Source organism: Saccoglossus kowalevskii, chromosome 22 (genome assembly GCF_978046115.1).
Source record: "Saccoglossus kowalevskii chromosome 22, keSacKowa6.1, whole genome shotgun sequence".
Lineage (NCBI taxonomy): Eukaryota > Metazoa > Hemichordata > Enteropneusta > Harrimaniidae > Saccoglossus > Saccoglossus kowalevskii.
Genome location: NC_140662.1, coordinates 22,298,806 through 22,326,592, shown reverse-complemented (window position 1 = coordinate 22,326,592; position 27,787 = coordinate 22,298,806). Strand labels below are relative to the sequence as shown.

The 27,787-nt window shown below is 33.4% G+C and overlaps 1 protein-coding gene across 2 annotated transcripts in view; it reads right to left on the bottom strand.

Moving 5' to 3' along the window:
• LOC100376677 (kalirin-like) overlaps positions 1–27,787 on the bottom strand; it is a 281,580-nt gene that overhangs the window by 70,998 nt on the left and 182,795 nt on the right. For both annotated transcript variants that reach the window (XM_085496087.1, XM_085496086.1), the window contains one exon: positions 25,441–25,675. In XM_085496087.1, coding sequence (XP_085352213.1) covers positions 25,441–25,675 — 235 coding nt within the window. The remainder of the gene's footprint in view (positions 1–25,440; positions 25,676–27,787) is intronic.

Sequence of the window (27,787 nt, the reverse complement as noted above, 5' to 3'; positions counted from 1 at the left end):
GAAAATATGTACAAATGGTGGGAAAAAGTCTGGCATTCAAAGGGATACATGTTAATCAAACACTCATCAGACAAAAATACTAATGAACATATGGAATAATAATAATATATTTTACAAATAATAACAATAAATTCTCTAACTGAATTTTTTTTTTAAACTGGATTAAATTGTTTTAAAATTCCCTGGGGGATAGAATTGGACAATGACAGTGATAACATTCAAAAATTATGGTTAAACATTCAAAACAGAGCATGACATGACCTAGTTTACATATTAGGTTCAAGTTGTATGCCAAATGATGGTCATCAACAGCTCTTTAGACTTGGAGATTGAAAGAAAAAATAGTAAAAAACTGTAAAGGGTTGTTGTTACCATTTTCAAATGTGTGTAGGTTTTTCTTCTATAATTTTTCCAGTTTTTTTTTTTTTTAAATTTTCTCAATGCAGATTTGAACTTTTCAAATTTTTGTTGCTTTTTTACAAAATAATTTACTCAAATTAAAAAAAAAAAAAAATTGATCTTGGCTTGTAGGCAATATAAAATTACTGGTAAGTCTATTTGTTTCAAAATTAAGAAAAAATTGTAAAAAAAATAAATTTGAATATTTCAAATTTTGGCAAAAAAGGTGATTACAATTCCAGAAGAGTAGGAGCAGATATTCTACAAATCCAAAATTCTGTTAAACAGTTTCATGCTCTAATAATTTTTAAACAAACAGATCCTTATTTGTTAAAGTAGAAATATTTATAAAACATAAAACGTCAATAAAATAAAATGCTGGTACCAAATGTAGTTGCTTGTTGCATGATAAAAACAAATTGAAGAAAGCGTAGAAAGAACTCTTGTGTTCTGACAGTATTGGAGACATATTAAACATGATTTTACATCTGTGGTTTTCAGTCTAATTTACTCCAGAGCACCTCTACCACAAGGTCAATGTAAATCTGATTTTTTTGAGAAACCATTTTTTGAAAAAGTCAGCATCCATGTACAAAGGTTCATTGAAATGTGACGATTAGTAATAATTATGCAAATTTGGTAATTAATATGCACAGACATTTACCCAAAATTTATCAGGTCTGTGCATTCTCCCATGATATCTATGTACAGGTTTCATTTAAATGTGATGATTAGTACTTGAGATATCAGTGGAAAAGCCAAAAAATAATGAATAATCATTATGCAAATTAGGTAATTAATATGCAAAGATTTAACCCAAAATCTAATGCTTTCATTGAAAACCAGCATATGGTTCCTGAGATAACAATCGATTTATAGTTGAGCACATAGACACACACAAACAGACAGACTAACAACTTTCAATTGTGTACTTCGCACACAGGAGTAAAACAATCTGAAAAATCATTATAGCGTTAAACAGCATATCACTTTGCAAAGGGAGAGTTGCAACTCACCCAACGCACGCACACCACTACCCAAAAGTACATGTATCTTTTGACATTACAGAAGTACATTTCTATTCAAAGCATAGGCAAGGTAGAAATATTTGTTTTGATTGTACACTGACCTCCCTAGGTATTTGTCACATTTTTGCCATCACTCCCATTAAGCATAATTTAATAGCAGTACTAGATCTGGAATTTCTTTTTAATACCACAGGCTGTGAGTTCACCTTCACCTGTGGCCAATGGGAAATGTGTCCTTTTGATTCAAATTAACAAATAAATTAAAAAAAATATTCATAATATTGCACCAAATTTATGGCAGAAAAATAATGGAGCACAAAGGTTTGATAACAGTAAATGCAATGGCACGCTGTCTATGCTGGATCTACTACATAGCGTGCTCTCACAGTGTGAGGGCGCTTTATCAGCCTATGCTTTCATCAACCACCACAAGATTTGTACAGCATGAAAATTGATGGTAAAACACGAGTTACTAATGGAGAAAATACAGTACACCTTAATCAGTCTCCCAGAAATGAGTAAATGCCAGGATCAGGTCAGACACCATGATAGTTTACTTAGAATGGCGTTATAAGCTGACTTAACTCAATTCGTTTCAACGGGTCATAAACTCTGTCATAAACACCTCAGCACACTTACTATTTAAACAGTAATCTATTTATAAAAGCGTAAATTGCATGATTGCGAGTAATTTATAGACAAGTAGACATATTACATACTGTTAAGTTAAGGAAGTATGATCCAATCCGTGGAAATTTTATAGAATCATAACTTGAAATTTTTTTTTTTTTTTTTAGTTTTCTGCCCAGTATGTCAGAAAATGAACAAAAAAAAAGAATATGTCACTGAATTAGCCTCCATGGCAACTGTTATATCCTTCTTGTTATGTTAATGGCCAACATGGCACCAATTTTGAATTATACAAATCTGAAAAGCAAAACGACTTTTGTGGTGTTTTAACTGGATAAAAGATCAAAGGTAACTTTTTTTTTACCTATTTTTGTAAAGCGTCAAATTTAATCAAAATATGCTAACTTGCGAATACAAGGATTATTGGGGCTGTAATTCGGTTTATAAAATGTTGAATAAACCATATTGCTTGATAACAGTAATGAATATATTGATAAAGCAAAATCTCTAAAAACAACAAACCTTTTAGACAGAGTTGTGACCCCCAATTCTAACCCTTGTTCCCCAGCACCTCATCTTTGTAAACACTATCAATCACGCCAAGAACCATATGTAGACAAACACCATGACATCTTCACCAGCCAAAGTCCGTTCATTCAACCACTGCCTCACCATTATACCCCAACTGATCAAGTTCAGTGAGGAAATTTTAAAGTGCGCCCTCTCCAGCAATTAGACATGCAGTCATTTCGACTTTGGAGAATCTGATTATAAAATGTTATTGCAAAACGCTTCATTTTAAAGTCAAATTTGAGGAGTCTCGGTAGAATCATACACGAGTTCATGGGAGAGTATATTTACATAAAATTCGCAAAACTATGTAACTGAGATGACGTGGAGATGGGTCACGAACTTTCCAAACTGGAATGTGCTGTTAGAAGAAATTTACAGCGGTACAATCAGAAGTGGTTACACACTGTAGGAAGATGGACACTAGATGGAATGGAGGTGTCACTGTATTATAGAAAACAATGGGAGGACTGTGGGCATTTTCTATGCCTCATCACTACTGAGAGAAGTCTGCCTTTGGGCAATGTATTTATTTCTTTGTATGCTGTTTTTACCTGTAGTATAAGCCTGCATGGCAGGGCACTGAAAGCCATTCCAATTGACCCACAGGTATTGTATGACTGGAACACGCAGAGAACATGACATGAGAAAATCTTGAGTTTTCTCAGATAAGGTCAATCTTCAATTGAGTTTTGATGGATATGACAATTACATGATGTATTGTTATGATAATTAGATGCAAATTAGGTGAATCAGTGTTAGATTACCACGTTGGAGTTACCATAAGTCAGACAATCAAAACACGAGAGGCCAAGATCCATATAAGGGAGATGTGCATCCCTCTCATGCAAAAACACATTTTCAGTAGTAACATGAGTTATATCTGTCTGGATCTGAGAAACTCTCCCGCAGCAATGGTTCAGTTCTCCATATAACACCTAGGTATACATTCAAGACGTGAGAACATGCCTTAGGTGTTGATTCTTGCAGTGACAAACATCCCACTTGGTATGATGTATGAGAAGTTAGTTGTCAGATAAATATACAGACTTTATGTCTCCTTGCAGCAAGCCTCTACATTGCACTGTCAATATTATCAATATAATATAGATGAGCTGAAATGCAATGGATTGGGGATCTTTGACCTTTGAACTGTAAACAACCTGAATTTCATGAGTGACAACATTTCAAGAAATTTTTTTGCAAGTGAACTATTTATTGGAGTTGCTAAAACTGTGAAAATTTTTTTAAACCATAGACAAGCATTTATATTAACACAATATGCACTCCCCTTCACCCCCGAATCATCTCCACTGTTAGCAATGCACATTTCAATTAAAGAACTGAAGATATCATTAGAAAATGAACAATGTGTATAGTATCAAAGCAATGGGACTTGCTTTTTTCAAGTCGAAGATGTTAAAAAGTTATCACGGACGACGCTGGAGACGGACAATCACTCATATGATAAGTTCCACTCGACAGAGTCAACAGCGGAGCTAAAAACAACATTCAAAACATACAGTATGAATGCACAATATGCATATATTACTAGGAAACAAGTATCCCTAAGTGAGTGCAAATTATTCATATGGCTGGCATCCATCTAATACAAGATTTGGGAATGGGGAAATGCCATAACATACGACACTGTTATATGACAGTCTGCCAATAATATTGCAGAACTCATGGCAGGCAAATGAAAGCACCAGATTTTCACTGGAAGCAACATTTCCAAACATATTGGAAATTTCAATGTACCGGTAAATTTTATTGAATGAAACATAATCATGGTAATATGAATGCATCAACTTATTATTAAAACACAAATTTTCAATAATTTTGTCAGAAATAAGTAGATAACTACTAGTGGTATAGTACTGGTAGTTTCGATACTATGAGCATTTATGCCCAATTAGTATTTAGACCGTAGCTATAGCATAGCAGTGAATGGCTAGCACTATTTAATACCATCCATACATCAATGACTGTAGGAGGTATCAGATAACGATAACTTAATCTGAGTCTGTACCATCCTTGTAAAATGCCACACAAAGATGAGAAGATCAAATGTTGTTTGTTACGTCACTGTATGATGTTATATGCTAAAAACAAACCTGTCACTTTTTCAGTTCCTAGGGTCAAATTGTGTTGAAAATCTAACTGAGCTCAAAGGAAGGACGTTTGGTGGATCTAATTCAAACACATTGGAAGTCCACAGAGCTGACACAGAATGTTTTGCTATTACTATTTATTATCAGAAATAAATTCAAGATGGCAGCCAAGTATACGCATATTAAACAGCTTAATTTTAAGGAAAAAATTCCTGCGAGTCAAAGAAAAATTGCAAAATTCTGTAGTAGGGAATAATTTAGATAGTCACTTTGATGAAACATCCATAAATTATTATAATCATAAAATTTGCAAATTATGGTAGAAATTGAATGATGTCAAACAAAAATTTCTATTCAATATTTTTAAGTATTTCTATAATTTTTGTTGATTATAGACCAAATGTACTGAGTATCGTTTTGATTTTGTGAGACAATAGTTTGTGCATTTTGAGAATCGGTGACAAAAGTGTTTAAAATAATAGTTAAGATACACCGTGTAATTCAGAAAGTTTTTTTGAAAACAAATTCTCACTATAATACAGTGTTAGTGACTATTTTTAGGTAGTCCCCAGGGCAAAACTTATAAGTACCGGTAACCTGTGTTTAACTTGCCGTTGTTCAGGGACAAAAACAATAACAAGTAATCTGTTTAAAAAACTTTTTTGATTTTGATCAACTGAATTAATTATGTTTCATTTGTTTTTCAACAGTCTGCTTAATTATTTTCTGAACAAATATGTCAAATGCATGAGTTAGCGAACCATAAAAAAAAAATTCAACCTCTATATAAACACAAGCTTTATATATAACCTGTCTATAAAGACCATTTTAATGAAAATCCTTGTGTAGACACTATACAAAGGTTTGACTGTATCTAGGTATTAAAATAGATACCACAGACAGCTATTATTGGTTGAACAAAAATAAACAGCTGACATTCAATTGGGAATGAACTATGTGAAATTACAGTTCATCATAATCACGTTACCAGATGTGTTGAACAAGAAGCAGCCCTTTACACAATCACCTTGGATAAAATAAACTTTTAGGTCTACTGGATATTTGCTGGGAAAATGTTTGAAATTCAAGAAATTTTCATGTGAGTCAGCAGAAAAATAAAGATATTTAAAATTAACATCAAAATAACAAAATTTTACAGATAATCATTATCTCTACAAAAAAAATCACAGAATAATAAGGGGGAAAAGTTTTTCACAGATAAACTAAAGACGTTTCTGTGAAACTTGCCCATGTAAGCAGATACTGGGCGTGTACTCAAATTCCAACCAATAAAATGCAGAATAACCACACCAGAGAAATGGACAACAAGTTCATCAGACTCTTCAATCTTGCCTAAGTTTTTTTTTCACAAACATGATACGTTAGCATCTATTAATAACAGTTTATTCAAACTGGTGCGAGAAACACTTTAGGGCAGAGTGGGAGCGCTGAAACTTGGAAACACAGTATGGATAGTTCTGAAGCAGCACATTCAGTAAGCTTTATCTGGATTTTGGGACTTTCATGGGAATTATTTGATGGTCTGATTATTTGTGAGATGTGATAAGTTACTCAGATTCACACTTTACTGCAGGCCACAGTGATTCAGTACAGAGAGGAGCTTGTAATGAAATACTGTATACTGTTTTTTGTAAAATATTTAGGTATAATAATTTTGTTTTTCAGATAAACAAACTATTTTTTTTTTCGGTGACATTTTTGCCCAATGATTGCATTGAACTAGATGGTTGACAGGAAACATAATAAAGATAGCACATATTGAATTCTCAGCAGAATACAAACTGTGTAGAGGTTTATTACATGAAAGACATCACCCCATGCACATCCATTTGTAATATAAGCCAAGTTTTTATCGGATGTTCTTTTCTCTTAAACGGCAGGGCATTTCAACGCACTGCCCAATTATGAATTGTGGATATTGTGAAACAAACAATATTAATTATATGAATATTTTATAAGCTTGGAACAAAAGTGCCATCATTATAACTGTGTATGTGTGATAGCAAGGAAGTAGTACCTAACAAAAATGTACATAATGTCAGAATATAATCGGTTTAGTTGGTTTGCTTAGTGAGTTTCCCTGTTTGTTAGACTGCGCACAACCCTGTAAAACATTATTACTGTAATTAGAGGCTTATACGTTTTAGTTATGATTAGCTCCGGATAGAATTAGTTTTGCCAATTTTCATGTCCATCTTGTCTGTCAATGAGGACACTTACAGCAGCCATCTTAAAATTGCTTGCGAGTACAAGACAGTATATTTTGAAATAAACGACCCCACTCGAGGGTCACCGCTAATATTACAACTATATTAAATCCACTCAACTACATAGAATGTCTTTTTTTCAAACGTAATACCTGCAGCCTGCTTGGTGGTCTTTTCAGAATGACATGCTATTGAGCATGAGCAGTGGATTGTGAAGATAGACCCATAACCTCTATGACTGGAGGTGAACTATTATACTATACCATAATGCATATAAAAACATGACAGAGTTAGAGTACACAGTTACATAAGAGTGTCTCTTTACCAAATGTACATATAAATGAACATTAAATATTTAGAAACCAATAAATTGTTTCATAGTTTTTCTCAGACTGAAGATGACAAGTTTGCAAACTGTAGACTCCTACTTTAGCAGTTAACCAATATAAAACCAATATCATTTCTCTTATTAATTAATGTCTGCTTTACCATACATAGGAGTAAATCAAAAATATATTAAAAAAAACACTCATATTTCGAACAATTTATACTGGTTCACAATTTTAAAATTGTGCTTTTTATTTTTTTCCCTAAAATGACCAAAGATGCAAATATTTTTGTTCTAGACTCACTGCACGCAAACTACTACTACTTCTTTAATAAAATTGTCAGCCATTATTTTTTTTAATCCATAAAACAAAATCTAAGATTGCACCTCTCCCAGATTAAGTTATTATAATATGTCTTTGCCATTGAAAGTAAAATACTCTACACTAAAATAAATCAACTAAAAAAGATTTTTTCATTCATTCCTATATTCCATCTTTTGAACCCAAAACAAGTCAGTACAAATAAAATGACACAATTATCTACCTTATAGTTGCATGACTCCTTGAAAAAACAACAAGTTTGTGACTGTTTATGAATTGGAATTTACGAGATGTGGCCATGACTTGAGATGCATACATACTGCACTGGGTTATAGGGATTACCCCTGTAATAGGCCTCTTAATAATACTAAGGACAATGAGGGCAACCAGATGCAATGCAATTTATTGACCTACATTTCATACTTCTCAATCGAAAAAAGTTGTTTAAGGTTGAAATTAGATAAAGATGGAATCAAATATTTAGTATTGACACTGTAAAATATAAACTCACTTTGATAAGCGTTTAAATAATTTGTGAGGCTTTTGGAGTGGGACTACTTTACTGTTTGTGTCAAAGTTTAAATAGAGAAAAAAAATGGGAATCACCATATCGGCTTTGAAGTTCAAAGTGCAATGGGGACTTCACCGAAAACAATCTGAATATGCCAGGGAAGAAACTGACGTTATACTGCTGTGTGTCATTGCATGTGTTCAAAAGTTCAGTTTGTCAGAAAATGTCTGTGTTTGCTTCTTATCAGAGAGCTACTTAGGAGTACCAGGAGAAATCATTAATCATTGGGTATTGGATCTCAACAACTCAACAGTTCACACTGTATACGTGTATCCCTACCTTGTCCCATTATTCGACGTACTGCTAACCGAAAACGCTTCTTACTTTTAACCGCAGACATGATGTTGAAGACCACCATCCACACAGATATAGTCCACTTTTCATTGGGCTGTTCCGAGAGACATCACCACACCCTCTGAAATCCGAGTGACTGTCACAGCAAGTGAATCTACAATTGCAGTAGGAATCTGAAAGGCTCCCCAGGGCACGGTTAGACACTTGCTAGCCTGGGTGAGACTCACTTAATAGCAGAGGGGTGGTCGCACACAAAGGGGTGGGCAAACACACAGTGGTGTTTGTAGAAGAGCCGAAAAACGAGAATAGAACATGAACACTATGCATTAATGCATACATCGGTTAAAACTACAGCGAGAAGAAGGAATCAAGTCTAGAGAATGGTGTTCTGACAATCATCTGATGGAGGTCACCACCTCATCAAGCATTAGCAAGATAACCAGCATACATTACGACCGAGTAATTCAACAACAAACGGATCAAAATCATTAACATAAATCTAAGATATTTAAATGTGACTTTTTCAGAACCTAGCCATCACATTTCTACAAAGATTACACTGAGGAGATAATTATTCCCCCAAAGTCATTTATTTTGTAAATTTTCACAAAATAAATACGCATAATTTTCTCCACGGTAATTTCAGAAATTTTTATACTAATAGAAAATTATATCTATCTCACAAAAAATTGAGAAAATTTTAGAAAAAATACATAAAAATGTGCAAAAAGCTGTACCAATGAACGATAAAATATTTTGATATTCCTCAAATCTGGAATTTTGTTAACCCTTATAGTGTCACTGTCAAGTTTTGTCATCATTTACAAAATGTTTGTGTAGTCTGCTCCACCTCGGATGAAATGTTGATAAAAATTTAGAAACCTTTTGATCGAAAATTAAAAGCAACAACTGAAAATGTCTGTATGGTCCAAAATGATGATGAAATTTAGTGAAAATTTTACAAAATGTGAAAATATATGGCACTCAATGGATTATTGAAATGCAGTATATCATGTATTCGAATAATTTATGAAAGGATAAAAATACATACATGTACATTTCTCAGAAGCAGAATATTGCAACATTTACAAACAGCAATGCTGATCTGAACTATAAATAAATCTAATCATTTTCCATGTGTGTGTGGCGGGGGGGGGGGGGGGGTTTAGATTGCTGTAGAGATTTGATACAAACTTTCTTATTTTGTAAATATTATGAAAGAAAAGAATTTTGTTATAATTTTAAACAGAGCAAAAACAAAACAGTACAGGTTATGAAATTTTTAAATTGGATTAAGATATAAATTATTAATTGGATGAAAAGCAGGTAAGAAAAATTAAATTAAAAGACGACGGAGAAACGTATTAGCGTCCTGATTTATATGTCTGTTTTGAACGACGACAAAACACGAGATAATGCCGCTGCATATTGATTGATCTCTCAATTATCACGGGATCAACTACGTAGAAAACATCGCTCTATATTTGGGTTTTAGATTACAAGTTGGACGTGTATTCATCAATCGCAAAATGGTAAATAAATTATCTGTTACCATATTTGCTCTATGAGCATCGTGTATGCTTATGTGAAATATTTTTATTATCAAAATAAATATTTTAATAATGTAGTATACAACAAATGCAATTTTCGGTTTATATGGAATGCTATTCCAAAACAGCAAATACAGTATTTCTAATGTAACAGTGAGCAAGTGCTATAAATAGAAAGAGAAACGAGCGATTTATCGATGTGTGGAATTAAAATGAACACAGAGGGCGCTCTTTTGAAAAATAGACCTTAAAATGCATTGTATTTTAAGGTCTATGGTTAACTGTATGTTTAGTGCAGTAGACTTATACTATGCTTTCCAAGCCTAGAGGAATGTTTCAGCAATCACGCAAAGGTAGAATAAGGGTTGTACACCTTTGTTTCTAAAGTTGACAGGGATGAACTTTAGTCAGACACTACAGATGAGCTAAGCCAAGCATAATTAATACGTCTTACACACATGTACCTTATACCCATGGACAACATACTAGGTAACAATATGAATATGTCATACACACATGTATACCCATGGACAACATACTAGGTAACAATATGAATATGTCATACACACATGTATACCCATGGACAACATATTAGGTAACAATATGAATATGTCATACACACATGTATACCCATGGACAACATACTAGGTAACAATATGAATATGTCATACACACATGTATACCCATAGACAACATACTAGGTAACAATATGAATATGTCATACACACATGTATACCCATGGACAACATACTAGGTAACAATATGAATATGTCATACACACATGTATACCCATGGACAACATAATAGGTAACAATATGAATATGTCATACACACATGTATACCCATGGACAACATACTAGGTAACAATGTCAATATGTCATACACACATGTATACCCATAGACGACATACTAGGTAACAATATGAATATGTCATACACACATGTATACCCATGGACAACATACTAGGTAACAATATGAATATGTCATACACACATGTATACCCATAGACGACATACTAGGTAACAATATGAATATGTCATACACACATGTATACCCATAGACAACATACTAGGCAACAATATGAATATGTCATACACACTTGTATACCTATGGACAACATACTAGGTAACAATATGAATATGTCATACACACATGTATACCCATGGACAACATATTAGGTAACAATATGAATATGTCATACAAACATGTATACCCATGGACAACATACTAGGTAACAATATGAATATGTCACACACACATGTATACCCATAGACAACATACTAGGTAACAATATGAATATGTCATACACACATGTATACCCATGGACAACATACTAGGTAACAATATGAATATGTCATACAAACATGTATACCCATGGACAACATACTAGGTAACAATATGAATATGTCATACAAACATGTATACCCATGGACAACATACTAGGTAACAATGTCAATATGTCATACACACATGTATATCCATAGACAACATATTAGGTAACAATATGAATATGTCATACACACATGTATACCCATGGACAACATACTAGGTAACAATATGAATATGTCATACACACATGTATACCCATAGACGACATACTAGGTAACAATATGAATATGTCATACACACATGTATACCCATGGACAACATACTAGGTAACAATATGAATATGTCATACACACATGTATACCCATAGACACCATACTAGGTAACAATATGAATATGTCATACACACATGTATACTCATAGACATCATACTAGGTAACAATATGAATATGTCATACACACATGTATACCCATAGACAACATACTAGGTAACAATATGAATATGTCATACACACATGTATACCCATAGACAACATACTAGGTAACAATATGAATATGTCATACACACATGTATACCCATAGACAACATGCTAGGTAACAATATGAATATGTCATACACACATGTATACCCATAGACAACATACTAGGTAACAATATGAATATGTCATACACACATGTATACCCATAGACAACATACTAGGTAACAATATGAATATGTCATACACACATGTATACCCATAGACAACAAACTAGGTAACAATATGAATATGTCATACACACATGTATACCCATAGACAACATGCTAGGTAACAATATGAATATGTCATACACACATGTATACCCATGGACAACATACTAGGTAACAATATGAATATGTCATACACACATGTATACCCATAGACGACATACTAGGTAACAATATGAATATGTCATACACACATGTATACCCATGGACAACATACTAGGTAACAATATGAATATGTCATACACACATGTATACCCATAGACACCATACTAGGTAACAATATGAATATGTCATACACACATGTATACTCATAGACATCATACTAGGTAACAATATGAATATGTCATACACACATGTATACCCATAGACAACATACTAGGTAACAATATGAATATGTCATACACACATGTATACCCATAGACGACATACTAGGTAACAATATGAATATGTCATACACACATGTATACCCATGGACAACATAATAGGTAACAATATGAATATGTGATACACACATGTATACCCATAGACAACATGTTTGTCCTGATTTTATGTGGCACATAATCTCGTAGTAAACAGAAAATGGTCTTTATGACAACCTGTAATCTTTGATTGTAGTGAATTTTCACTGCTTCAAAATATTGAGCTATTCAAATTTGGCGCAAAGCAGTAGTAAAATCGCTTTATGTCAGTCGCTGAACTCAAAGTTACACATAACTGCACGAGCTGAAATCTGACACGCATCTTTTTAAAAACTTCCGGATAAATTAATTTTGATAACTTTTATTAATAGTAACACCTTGTACTTTAAGTATTGAATTACATTGACTGAATGAATCAATGAGAGTTAACCAAAATACATGCACTTTCCGAACATTATATGTGTTAATCGGACAACAGTCAATTCAAAATGGCCATCGGACTATGATTGCAAGGGTACAGGTAAATCACAAAATCATTTCCACGTAAACAAGTTTGGGTACCCTCACTTTTTATTTATTTGGCTTCTTGGCAAAATATAAATAATTTGCGGTAATATTAAATTAAACATAACTAATTAGTACCTCTATGATTGAATACTACTAAGAATGAACAACAGCACATTTGTAAGGACATTTTATCAAACAATGAAGAAACAAGTTTTCTAGAATGCTTCTGTTACTATGACAGCAGCGTGTGTGTCCACACTATGCTTCAGTCAGATTACAAATGATTTCAACAAATCTGTCAACTACAGACAAATGTGAGTGATGAAATGTGGTATTCGGCCTTGAGATTCTGGTAATTGAAAAATTAATTCAAAATTTAGTTTAGTTCTTGAAATTAAGGACTTTTTAATAGCATAGTAAATTATTGCATGAATCTGACAAACATGTTTAGTAACACAGGGGCCCTAGAAAATCACACAGCTGTTCTAGTAAGTGCGATCACTCCCCACCTGCTGCCTATGATAATATACAACACATATATGCATTAGAGTGGGATGTAAACAGATGACTGGTGGAGACGAGCGATTTGCCTATGTAGCTACAACAATAGGTTCACCTAAGTTGCCAAAGCTGGTAGAAATCATGCCGAGTTGGTTAAGGGTTTGATTTCAAGGTTGCGGAGAAAGTGCTGTTGGCCCCCAGTAAGGAAGACATAATACTGGTAAACCGATATTCAGCTACTGAATTAACTGCCATTGCAAAACAAGTCATGTGGGAACGCCAATCTGTGATTTCAAAAAAAATTTCTGGTTCTTCCAGCTCGAGTATCAACATTTGATAATGTAAGCAATCCCATAAGCAGGTGTTCAGAATCTATTAAAATACCTTAACAGTTTATGTAGTACTTATAATATAGATTATCAGAAATACACTGTATATTTATAGAAGTGTCTATCAAGGGGGTAGAGGCAGTAAAAGTCACTGCCCAACGGTATTTCTTCAGGAGAAGGCAAAGGTTGGGAGGGGAGGGGCGATAATCCTGGGCAAAATAAAGTTTAGAAATGTATGTATCAGGGGTTAGGGCAGTAAAGTCACTACCCTCCAAATTCATGTAATATCTTACTGTGCTATTCTCAGGACAACTGGTTCTCGGAGTCATGGCTGCAGTCATGAATTAGAAACATGCATCTTCAGAAGGAGAGAGGTGGGGGAGGGATGATGGTCCTCCTTCAGAAACGTACATAACAAGAGGGTAGAAATGCATTCACAAAGAGGGTTAGGGTTAATACTGATGACTAAAAACTGTAATTCCTCAGAATTTCCAGCCTTGAAGGGAGCAGGGTGGCAACACAGTAATAATAGAATTGACCTCGTAGCACTGTTCGGAGGCAGGTTATAAACATTACAACCTCCTAAAAGTGAATTCCCTCTTCTAATATCCCGTTTCAATATTGAAAGACACGTTTAAGAAAAGTACCACAAAATCTGCTGGAAATACAGGAAGCAATGGCCAATCACAAGAGTCCAACTTAATCTGACCTGTAGAGGGCTCCATAATCTAAGTTAGCATTATGTAATAACAATTAACAGTACTTTTTTTGAATTTGACTTTAAGATGACACACTCATTTTTTGGAGGCAGGGTCCATTAAAGATTGCATAAAACCAGGGAAATTCATCAAACTTAAAATTAAAATACAAGACTAGATTGAAGAAAGGCAAAGGGACCAGGAAAAAATGAATCAGTGCCAAGACATATGTGAGATTCAATCGAATCAAAAGGAGGAGTAAAAAGCAGCTGTTTCACCCCTGGAAAGCATCTCCAACAGAGATCATTGTTTCAAATTATAATGAAGGTCTTGAAAAGATCTTAAAAAGCTTCTACATTTATGGTTTTGATGAAAACTAGTATCACGCTCAACATTTCTCCTGGATATGAATTTAAGAAAATACAGTGCAAGAATTAATTTTATGTACAGTCTGCTGTGCAGGAAATGGCTATAAGAAGGTGAGATGTATGTATGTGGTTAACTCAATTTCATTTATTATCTCATTAGTTTTCCACACACACAAAAAAAGAAAATTAAAAGCTAATTATTCCCACAAAAATGAGTTGACATCAAACTGGCATGGATGACAGTGATCTCTTAAATACCTCATTAATCACTGAGTGGGGACAGAACAATATTCAAAGTACTTTTCATCAAGTTGTTCAAAGCATAAGCAAACAACATTAAATATAACATTTAATAAACTACAGATGCCAATCTTTATCTTGGAGCTAAAAAGCAGACAGGTCATTGTTGGGTCATGTGTATACAAGTTTCTGAGTTTAACAACTAGAAATAAATTGTTTATTTTAGTTTAGATTTTTTTTTTTTTTTTTACATGTTTTTGTGCCAGGCGACAGTTCTGTACATTAAATGTCACTGTTGTCTTTCCTGACTTTTTTTTCCCATATGTGCAAATTGCAAATTTAGCCACAGAAGTCATATTCATGTTTGGGACTACATGACAGGGCTGTGTGGCCATCTCTCTATCAAATGGCAATTTTAATGCGCTAACCTGGCGTCAACCAGGCTCGGTCGAACACAAGCACCTGGGGACCTTAACCAAGGTTCCCCCAAAGTCACATTCGTTAGTGAATGAATCTTGGCCAGTGGAATTGGCCTTCCCTTTTGGTCGACCTATTTGATGTTCAGCCTAAGGTAGGACTTGACTTGGGTATACCGATCATGAGTCTTATGTGATAACCACTATGCTACCAGTGACCAATATTTTTTAGTCTAGATATTTATACACGTATGTATATCATAGGTGTGTGATATGTATATTCATTGAAATCCATTCAATGTAATTTATTGTTTTTGTTGGTATATCTATTATAGCATATCACAAGTTTCAAAATTTTTTTTTTACATAACCCTTCCAAATATAGAAAAAATTCTTGCGTCCCTGTTATAGGATTAAAATATATATAAAAAAATATTTCAAGAAAACCATTGTGAAAATTGTGAAATAAATTAAGAGGAGGTGGCGGTCTCATTAGGAGATAGATATCTAGAGTAGAAATAACCAACTAGCGTTTGAAAAAAATTATGAACAGAGATTCAATTGTCTTTTATACAAGGATGAAAGCGTCATGACCTGAGGTCACACCCAAACCAGAGTCAATTGCACACCCTGGAATGCAAAGACATGTGTATAAATACTCAGTGACATAGTTGTCATAGCAACACAGACAGTGTCATATTTCTAGCGCTGATGCATGTAAGTTGCAGTAGAGCTTGGATATACAGAAGGTGAGAAGTTGTCATAAATGATGTTGATCCCATATATTCATGGAATTAATCTGTGGAATAAACAGCAGGTCCGTGTTACAGGTCAGGGTTTCGGAGATCAAAGGCCATGCATGGCATGATGGGATAGGTTTTTAAACAAGATAAGATAACGCAATTCAGACATCAATAAATATGTTAAGAGTGTGTCACATTATTTTTTTGAATGGAGAAGTTTCTGTTCATTTTGTCTTGCTATGGGTAGATACAAAGTTCACATGTAACATTTTTATAAGTAATTTTCAATTTTTAATACCTTTCAATTTGTTTTCCAAAACATCCCAATTGCTGCTCACACCACAAAATAGGATACATGGAAATTGACCATATTTATAATAACAAATAGAATACTATGATATTGTTATATCAAAAGCTTTAACTGCCCCTGTAACAAGTGAACTCCAACATCAATTATTTTGGGAGGGGTGTTATAATTCAATTATTGACGATGATGTACTTCCATGCAATGCAACTAACACAGGAAATACAGGGTTATTTATAGCCATAGTCAAGAAAACTATAGCAGGAAATATCACGCTACAAGGACTTAGGGCCAGAAATAGGAAGTTTGCCACACAGATGGTATATTCTCTGCAGAATGGATTGACTTATGACATGCTTTGTAATAGTAAACCACATGATGCTCTCTGTACTGTAAGACAACATACAAAATGAGTTCTACTACCGTATAATTTATGCTGTATCTGATCAGCTGTTATTTCGGTCAATTTGGGTTAACTGACATCCAGAATTACAGATGAGTAAATATTGATCGACTGATCTCAAGCGATTAGTGCTGCTTTAGAAGTTCTACCTTACCTTAAAAAATGTCCAGTTTTTATTTCTCTTTCAAGCAAGCAAGCTAAGGAAATTGTCAAATACCTGCTTTTCTAAGTAACTGATGAAATTAAATATAAATAAAAACAAAAGAAATCAAATGTTGAACCACTAGAGGGCGCACAAGACAGACAATGTTAGCCTGTAGATGCAACAAATTTCAACAAGTTGTGCATTTACAAACAAACACTACTGAATTGACAAGTATTAAGATAAGTTAATAGAGACTGGTACATATTTGCAAATATGTACACTACAGGGAATTAGTGGACTGTCCAGTTTTGCCTTGATGACAGACAGCAACAAGAATATCTAGCCAGACTTCCAACAAACTATGTGGCTTGAACAAATAAACTTGTTTGGACAATCTCTCAACAGCTTGTGTAATGGGTGTGAGAAGGAGGAGATGTCAGTGGAAAAGATAAAGATCAGTCATCGCTAAAGAGAAAGTAGCACCAGTCTTTTATTACTGTATTTTACTCTATGAGATGTAAATTCATAAACTTGCTCTTGTGTTTGTATTACTGTAAACAGCTTGACTCTGCAAAATCCAATCTCATCCTTAAATAAATTCATCATTTCATGTGTAGATGCTCTAATAGCATAGAAGACACAGCTTCTAATACAGTTTTTACAGTAATACACAATTTTATCACTAGAGGGAGCTGGACCAGAATCAAACCAGATGACAAGGGAAGATAATTTTGAGGACCTTCTGTAATTTTATCTCTAATTTCTGAATCAAACAGACATAACTTGACATTGCTTATGGGTATTGATTACAATTTTTAATTGATAGATTTCAAGATTTATTTTTGTGGAGGAGCTACCAGAAGAGCACCAACAATTAGATAATTTTCTTGAAAGAATCTCAGAACTGGATGAAAACAGAGAGAACTCTATACTTGAATGTATATGTTACAGGACACTATTCGCAACATACAGAGCGGATGTCAAGTAGAGGTGGAATGAGATCAGTTTATTTTTAAGACAAAGATGAAACCTTGGCAGTCATCTTTTGACATAAACAGGAAAGCACAGATGGAAAGGATCCGCTGTGTGGACAACTCATATGCCTAGCTGTGTTGGTTTTACTGCATACATCCTCATAATAACAAACAGAATGGGGTGATTTTACTGTTGCAATATTGTCACAGAAATTGGTTCAAGGCCTCAAAGGGCAGCCTGTAATGAGATCCTATTATGGCTTGTCATTTTTAGTACAACACAAACAGCACTGATATTGATTGCATTAGACAAGTTACTAATAATGACATTGACCCTATTGATCACCACTTGAACCTGATTGATGGTCAAGCTGAACAATAATATCATTATCAAAACGTATTTACTCTATTAGAAGCACTAATCCAATAGAAGTGCATATAAACCAATAGTTTTATTACTGTATTTTTAAATCATTTTAAATATAGTGATTTTGACTATAGGCGAACCTCTTCCAAAATAATGCCACTTTCGGAGACTTGCATACATAGGAAATAAACATAAGATGATCATAGTTATAATTTTGTTTCTGGAACACTCTTTGTACTTGAAGGGACTTGATGAGTAATAAAGTTACTGTTATATTCAACAGCCATTTTATTTATATTGATTGCCCTGGTGTTACGAAGATAATTATTTTTGTCAAAAAAAAAATACAAACTAATATTATCAAGAGTTATCATGGGAGTCCATTTTAGGGATTTGTTTTTATCCCCTTTTGATGAATTATTATTAATTCAGAGAAATGTTAAATATTTTTTTCAAACAAATTTTAAGCAATTTGTTCCACAGCTGTTTCAAATTGACCAAAAGGCATTCTAGAATTTTCATGATTTATACGTCTTTATATGTCTTTTATCATCATGTGATCTAACATGATGTATTAAAGTACATAGTCCACAGTTCATAACGATTCATTTGTGTAAAAAGTTTATCTAATATCTCCGATCAGAATCAATAATCTATTTTTAACTTTGAACGTTTGATTGAAAATTTATACCAAAATTACAGAAATTTTGTGAAATGTTGAGGAGGAAGAAATGAATTTGAAATTGACAACAAAGTTGGAAAAACATTAAAGATGACAGGCACCTTGTCTGTCTGGCAATCTGATCTCAGACAACCAGTCCTACTGTCTACTGATCAGTACACTACACTGAACTTCACTGCAATTGGAAAATAACCAACTCAGCTTCGTCATTTTCAATTTCAGGGACTGTTTATTTTTAAATTAGCCAGACCTCAAGTGAATTTTATGGCACTGTACTGAATGCCATGCATAGACATAACCCAGTGCAGTACATACCACCAATTATCTACTTGACGGAAAGATTACGATTCATTTTACACAGACATACCATTCTTATATAGCTGAGAACATTTCCGCCATTATTAGTCACTCCCACTACTTAATACTTTTATACTTCTTAGAAAATTACAGATTTGTTTTATAGAAGAAGAATATCAATTAGGTTGGAAGAAGGGGGATGAAATTATCATTATAATTTTCTAGAAATTATCCAGATGACATTTATGAGAAAATGCAAGATTTATTTTATTAAATATTGTGCAAATATTTTCCAGTGATATTTTCAATAAACACAACAGTTATTTTGAACTAAGCTGCCAGGGTAGATAATTCTTAGATGTTTTGAATAACAGTTTCATGATGTGTAAACAAGTATTATACGGTAAGTTGTAACTGACAACAGCTTTTATTTTGCAGACTACAAACTTTTCATGAGTTTTACAAGTCAGAAAAATTGTGTTATTTTATAAAACTTTGACTGGAGTGCTCAAGTCAAGGCAGTCAGCTAAAATGTCTTGCCTGTAAACTATTTTGTGTTGTTCACACAACTTTAAGAGGCAACAGAAGTTGATGAAACAACTGTATTTGCTTTATTAGAAGTGCAACTAAACCAAAAACTGAATTTATTTTAAACTGAATTTATAGACATCTCTGTCACTAATACTAGAGTAAATATCATAATCCAAGGCAGTTCAAGTTGAATTCTAATATCATGCAGGACTGAGCATGTTACTACACATAGATGAAATGCATTATGGGAAAGAACTTCTCAGGGTATATAATTGAAATACTATTAACACACAGGAAACTCCCTAAAATTATTGTAAATTTTTAACAATATTAGCAGTCATAATTCATGCTTTTTCTCATCCAGTGTCATCAAGGAACATTTTGAGATACATAAATGAAGGAATAATTTCACAGTAGAAATCTGTGCAACAACGCAAATTTTTACTATTTTCATTTTGGACTCTCGTTTCTTGAAAAATTGTTCAATGATCCCAATTAATTTTTTTCAATATTGAGCTCTTAATGGCAGTACAGTAACCAATCATAATGAAAACATGAAACATCATTTTCAATTCAGCCCAAACATTTCACTTGAATCTTGTACTAGGCTAATATTTTAAGAGTAACTTAAAGACTGTAGTTCAGTAATATCCATAAAACACTAACTGAACCTGCACTAATTCACACAATATCACAAATCTATTTATATTCAGCAATTACATTACCCCACAATGATTTTTAACCGTTTCACCACCAATTCCCTCTTTTTATCACAAATTCACAAAATAGTCCTGTTTATGATCTGCACTTTCCTTCCAGAAGATTGGGACAACAATAGCCAAATTGATTGGTTAAAAACTAAAAATTGACTAAAATTTTGTCTATTGGCTCTAAAATTAGGATTCATTTCCAGAAATATTGCAGAATATACAAGAAAAAAGTGGTGGTGAAAAGGTTGAAACATTACTACCTGAACAGAAAACATTAAAAACAGATAAAAACATTTTGCAATCTGTCAAAATCATTTTACCAAAATTACAGAAACATTTTTAATAAATTGTGTTCTGCTGCTTGTATAGTGTAAAGAAACTTCCAGGGCTAATTAGAATTTTCCAAGGAGTATTTTTGATCCAATAGACCATTTTCCGTACACTGCGAGAATCACGCGTTATGCGTGAAATCGAACGTAAAAACAGGACAAACAAAGGTCATAGCGTCGTAGTGGCGTCAAACATCGCGTGGGATTCGATAAACGCGAAAATATTTTGGGGACATTTCCATGCTTAATAATGTGCTGTCCACATTTGATGATAGACAATTTCGATTAAGTGAGGGTATTCGGAATCAATATTCCTCTGTCGAAGATCGGCCTGTCGATGTGAGCTACGAAATAAAGAAATTTGAGTTGAAAATCAAATCGTTCGATTTTTGCGATAGACGTTCGGCGCGCGTCTTTCATGCATCTCGCGAGATCTCGCAGTTGAACAGAAAATCACCTATTGTGATATACAGTGAAATAAGTTATTTCAGCTGGTATTAATTTTCGCTGATATTATATTTTGGCTTTTTTTTGGATTTTGATGAATTGAATGTAAAATATGCGAGAAAAAAGGTATTTTTTACTGAATTTTATTTTCACCATCAGTGAAAATTTCTCTAAAGGTTCTACACAAGGGCTAGGGACTTTTGTGAAATTTTGTCTTTCCAAATGCCACAGAATCCTGAAATCGCTAAAATTTCTCTCAATGAAAATTAAATGATTTTCAATATGTGTTGCTCAATGACAGACATGTCACTTATTATCGAAAACAAATTTAGCAAGAAGAATGTAAATATCAAGAATTCAAACAGAAAGGAAACTCACACTTGAGGTCTGGCTAATTTAAAAATAAACTAAATACATGGTAAAAATTCCAATACAGTAGTATTCTACAAAATATCCTAGTTAAATGATACACATTGTAAAAAACAAAAATCCCACGAAAAACTGAAGAAACTAATTTTATCAACAGCGACACGACTGGTGCTCAAAACAAATAAGTCAGACATGATACCTAGAATTTCAAGACTGTTCACTGCTGTCAATATCGCTAACACTGTACAAGAGTTCACAGAACAACCCTCCCAGATATGCACAATGAAATTCCAGCATTGCTATCCATTAGAATGAATACCAAATGAACACACATATATTACATAAAGAGACAAAAGAAATCATTTCTTACCACTGCTTGTTTTCCAACAGAATATCATAATTTCCTGACTGGCTCAGAACATAAACCCAATCACCAGTTACAGCGACTACTAAGCAGAGACTACTAAGCAGAAGCTACGACAATGATGGCCTATATACCCAGAGATAAGGGGCAAGTATAAAAACAGCTGAGAGCTGTTGACATAGAGGCATGCCAGGGTAATGTGAGAAAACAAATGACTGACAGCAACAGGGCTTGTGAACTTGCATAATGAGAGGGATAAAGGGCAGTTAAAAATAACACTTTATACCCTGGGTTCCTGTTATAATCATCAGAACAGGACTGTCCAATAACAACAACACACATGACAGGATAAGACCCTTTCCATCACTGGATACGAACAGCGTACATGTTGTCAGGTGTCACCTCACCCCCACAAACAGGAAGTGGGTTTGCCGGCTCGTGATGTTCAGGACGCAAATTTAAGAGTAAATGCAACGAGGTGGGTGAACACGTATTTGACTCGCATCACGATTCTGTCCAACATAAAAAGCATTTGTCAATTATATTAAAATATCAAAAAAAAAGTGATCAATATTCCAAGTCACAACTATCAAATAACAATTAAAAGTATATTACAGTACATTTTTGTATTTGTGTTGCGACTTCTACTGACGAAACGATTAATGCAGATATTGACTGTTTTTTTTCTTCTTCTTCATTAAAAAGGTATGTCAAAACAAATTTTTCAAAAAAGTTGTCATTATATCAATTTCTTGATGCAGTAATTTCTTGTAATTTTTTTTTTTTGACCAATTAGTTATAATTTTTAAATGCCCTTAATACAGGGTCTTGTCAAACATATAGAGTTTATATAGATAATAATAACAAAGTTATCATTCTAATGGTTAGTTGTTTTTAAAAAAAAAAAAAAAAAAAAAAATATGTAAAACCATACTTTACTTCAAATTCAATTGAATTGTTACTGCTTCAAAAATAGAAAATGAGCAGAATGATTATTATATGTCTGAGAAAAAAAAAAAAAGTCTGAGAATTAAACAACATTTATAAGCAAAAACTCATATCTGAATCAAAATAAATAGAATACACATATTAGGAAAAATAACGATAAAATTAGAGGTTAACATTTTAGTATATTTTCTGATGAAAACTATGTATCATATGTTCTTGGGTTGATATCCATGTGAAGTATAGCTAAAAGGCTAGGTGTGGCATCCAGTTATTCCAGGTTCTATTACCAGAATTGCCTTATAATTCTTACACACAAGTGACAACAGAAACTGTATTAACTATTTGACAATATGTAAGCTGACTTTTATATAATTTTACAAGAGACAGATTTTTGTGAAATTCAGTAGCAGTGAAAGATTCATTAGGGTTCGTTTACGGGACAGGACCCCAATGAAATACTATTCTTATAAGCATACTGAAATGATTAAATAGCAATTGCCTTAAATAATATCGCAATAAGTTGTCACTTTTTCTGTTTCATTACTTGGGTAAAAGCCAATGTGATGAATATTTAAGAGAAGTTAAGATAAGTTATAATACAGCTATTCTAATAATCTTTAGAAAATCATGGAATCCACTTTCCAGTTTCTTCTCCTAAACACTAACATAGACGGGAAACACCATTGTCATTAACTGCATAAATTATGTTTTTAGATTTCCAGGACATTTGACCATGCACGTTTCCAACTAATATGTTCAACTATAGAAGGACTCCAGTATTGCAATTATTAGAAACCAAGAGACTCACTTAACAATTTACTCCTCAAAGCAATGTACTAATGACCAGGTATAAGTTGGCTCTGTATCACGGTTGAACGGTAACGTCTGCTAGTGTAAAAAATTCCATGTCAGAGAACTAACTGTAAGCCAAATACAGACAATATTTTTATTTATTTACTGCGCAGATCAATGGCCAAACCCTACTACACATCGACAAAGATGCAGTTATTTTTTTTATCTGCACTAAAGACAGGAACATAGGATTGACATTTTTTTAACATGACCTCTGAACTGGATGTCATATTCCTAACACGATGGGGAGTCAACTGCTGTGAGTGCAGTCAAGGATAAAAATCAAACCTGAAATACGGATAAACGTAACAATTCAATAACCTTCAAGTATCTTTCTGTTGCAACATGACTATGGCAGTGTTTGAATGAATGATTTTTTTCCACCAATTTTTGGTACAATATTTTGCAAATTTTCATGTATTTTTTAATGATTTCTTTGTTAAATTTCATTCAAATGTGCATAATTTCCTATTAGGTATTGATTAAAATTGTAGAAAAGTAAAAAATATAACAGGTTTATTTTGTGAAATGTTGGAGATTTAAAACTGACGCAAGATTCAAAGAGAAAAAATTAGCCGCATTAAACCGGTTCTCATCACCGAGTTGGAATCAAGAATTAACCAAAGCAGTACATTCTGTGTACTGATACTAATGGATCTCTCCTCTTATGATGAAAACTTCACAAGAAAACAAGCATATAATATTATCGTTTTACGTGATGAGAAATGGCACATAAGAGTCAATAAAGCATAGAATCACCACACAACACAACTTACTACATCCAACCTTGCTACAGAGCTACAAGAAAAACATAGACCACTGGGAATGACTTCAGAGGTGGTGAAATAAACCAAAGGTCATTATAAACAAAAAGAATAATAATCACTTACACCAAAGTTAAACAAGACACGGTATACTACAGGGAACTCGTAAAGCTCGTCTTCTTTGAATACATACATGAGTAATAACAAAACTATTTCAAAAAACATTTATATGAGCAAAAAAAATTTGTTCGAATTTTGCCAAGAGCTACAGATTTACAGTGACTGCAATGTTAGTATTACAATCTACTTTCTGTCATTCATATGATGAATTCTTGGCTAAAAATTATTTTAAGGGGTACAGCCCAAAAGTAACTATATACAGGAAGGGATCAACTTGGTATTTCCTGGGCCAAATTACGACCGCTAAACTTACTCACTCAACTGGTACAGTAAATGCATATCATACATTCCTATATAAACAAGCATCTGGAGGCATGGTCGCTCCAGCAACCATACGTAAAATAAAAGAAAGGAAATGACAAAATTTTACATCCACCTTCAAATGAGTTTGCAGTTCTTTGGTATAAGACAGGATCCAACACAAAAATCAGAGATAATTTAGCCCTACCTTCGTTTTCCATTCTAACACAGTTACTAGCTCCTAGCGTACGAATGGGGACTATGCCTTCCTGAGTCGAACAGTTTTCCACGGACAAGGATCTGACAAGATACCAGTCGGATTGACTGTCTGACCTTTCTAACACTTCTACTGTTTGGCCCTTTTTGACGGATAACTCCTGGGAGGATCTGGCTTCGTAATCTTCTATTATAATTGTTAGTTCAGCACTGGAGCGGCTACCAATCTACAGAAAGAATAAAAGAAAACGTAATTAGTTATTAAGAATAAAATAAACGCAGTAAAAAACACAATCAATTGATGTTTTCACATCTGAATGATCGATCCTACAATATATCATTTAATTAAAATTGAAAAATATTCTCCATCAATTTAAAAAAAATATCATTTCTTTCAAATCTATCAGGAAAAAGTTTAGTATTTTAAAAATCACTTCAAAAACTTGTAAAGTATTGTGAATATGTTATTAGTAAGGCGAGCGCATACTAGAAATGTTGTTTGCACATCAGTGATAGATGCACTGACAAACAAAAATAGACAACAGATTGATCTCAATTTGAGATGTGGCTCAGGGCAGTAATTCTACAAACTCTAAGCAATTAATAGCAGAAATTTTAAAATCTTCAGCAACATCTGTTGTAGAAATATAAAAAAGTACAATATGAAATGTTTTATTGATAGCAGTCTTTTGAGAAGAGAGATAAGACTATGCTTGGGAGATGATTTGCGCAAATCAAGAAATTCAAACATAAGCTCTCTCAATCACTTTTATTAATATTGTGTTCAGGAGAGCAATTTTTACATGCTTACAGTAAAATGAGATGTAGAAAAAAAATATAAGAACATTTCATTTATGTTAATGTAATCTGATTGGGCCATTCAGTATACAACATTCAGGTAATCTGATTGGTCCATTCAGTTATACAACATTCATGTTATCTGATTGGTCCATTCAATATACACCATTTATGTAATCTGATTGGTCCATTCAGTATACAACATTCAGGTAATCTGATTGGTCCATTCAGTATACAACATTCAGGTAATCTGATTGGTCCATTCAGTTATACAACATTCATGTTATCTGATTGGTCCATTCAATATACACCATTTATGTAATCTGATTGGTCCATTCAGTATACACTATTCATGTAATCTGATTGGTCCATTCAGTATACAACATTCAGGTAATCTGATTGGTCCATTCAGTTATACAACATTCATGTTATCTGATTGGTCCATTCAGTTATACAACATTCATGTTATCTGATTGGTCCATTCAGTATACACCATTTATGTAATCTGATTGGTCCATTCAGTATACACTATTCATGTAATCTGATTGGTCCATTCAGTATACAACATTCATGTAATCTGATTGGTCCATTCAGTAAAAAACATTCATGTAATCTGATTGGTCCATATAGTATACACTATTCACGTAATCTGATTGGTCCATTTAGTATACAACATTCACGTAATCTGATTGGTCCATTCAGTATACACCATTCATGTAATCTGATTGGTCCATTCAGTATACACTATTCATGTAATCTGATTGGTTCATTCAGTATACACCATTCACAGAATCTGATTGGTCTATTCAGTATACACCATTCATGTAATCTGATTGGTCCATTAAGTACACACCATTCACATAATCTGATTGGTCCATTCAGTATACACCATTCATGTAATCTGATTGGTCCATTCAGTATACACTATTCATGTAATCTGATTGGTCCATTCAGTATACACCATTGGTTCATTCATGATAATGGAACAATAATTAGCTGAACAAAATAATCTATTCTGAGTTAAACAGGAAAACAGGTTATAAATGTGACACAGGATATTTTTAATGTCAGTGAAAGAAAACACAGCTACCATCCAGAAGTAAAATGTCAACTTTGGAGCCAGCCGACCTGCTCCAGCTTACAATATCAGTCAATTCTAGATTTAATACATATCAGATGGGCAGCCAGATGAACAACCCTGACAAATAGATTTGCCACCCCTAAAATTCATTTAGGATAACCCAATACTGCTTACATAGATGGTCATTCCATTTTAGATGGGTGGGGCAGAGAGTAAAGAGTTGTTATTCCAACTGTACTATGTAATTTCAGTTGAATCTTAATAGCTCCAAGCTAAGACATTAAATGCATCTTAAATTACACTGTATAGAAAGCTGTAAAAAATACCAGACATCTGTGATTCATTATCTTCCTTATTTAAAAAAACTAAGTTCAAAATACATGCAAATAATTTTGAAAATGAAGTCATGTTAATAACAGAAGCGAACATAAATTAAAAATTCCTTTTTATGTATAGCAGA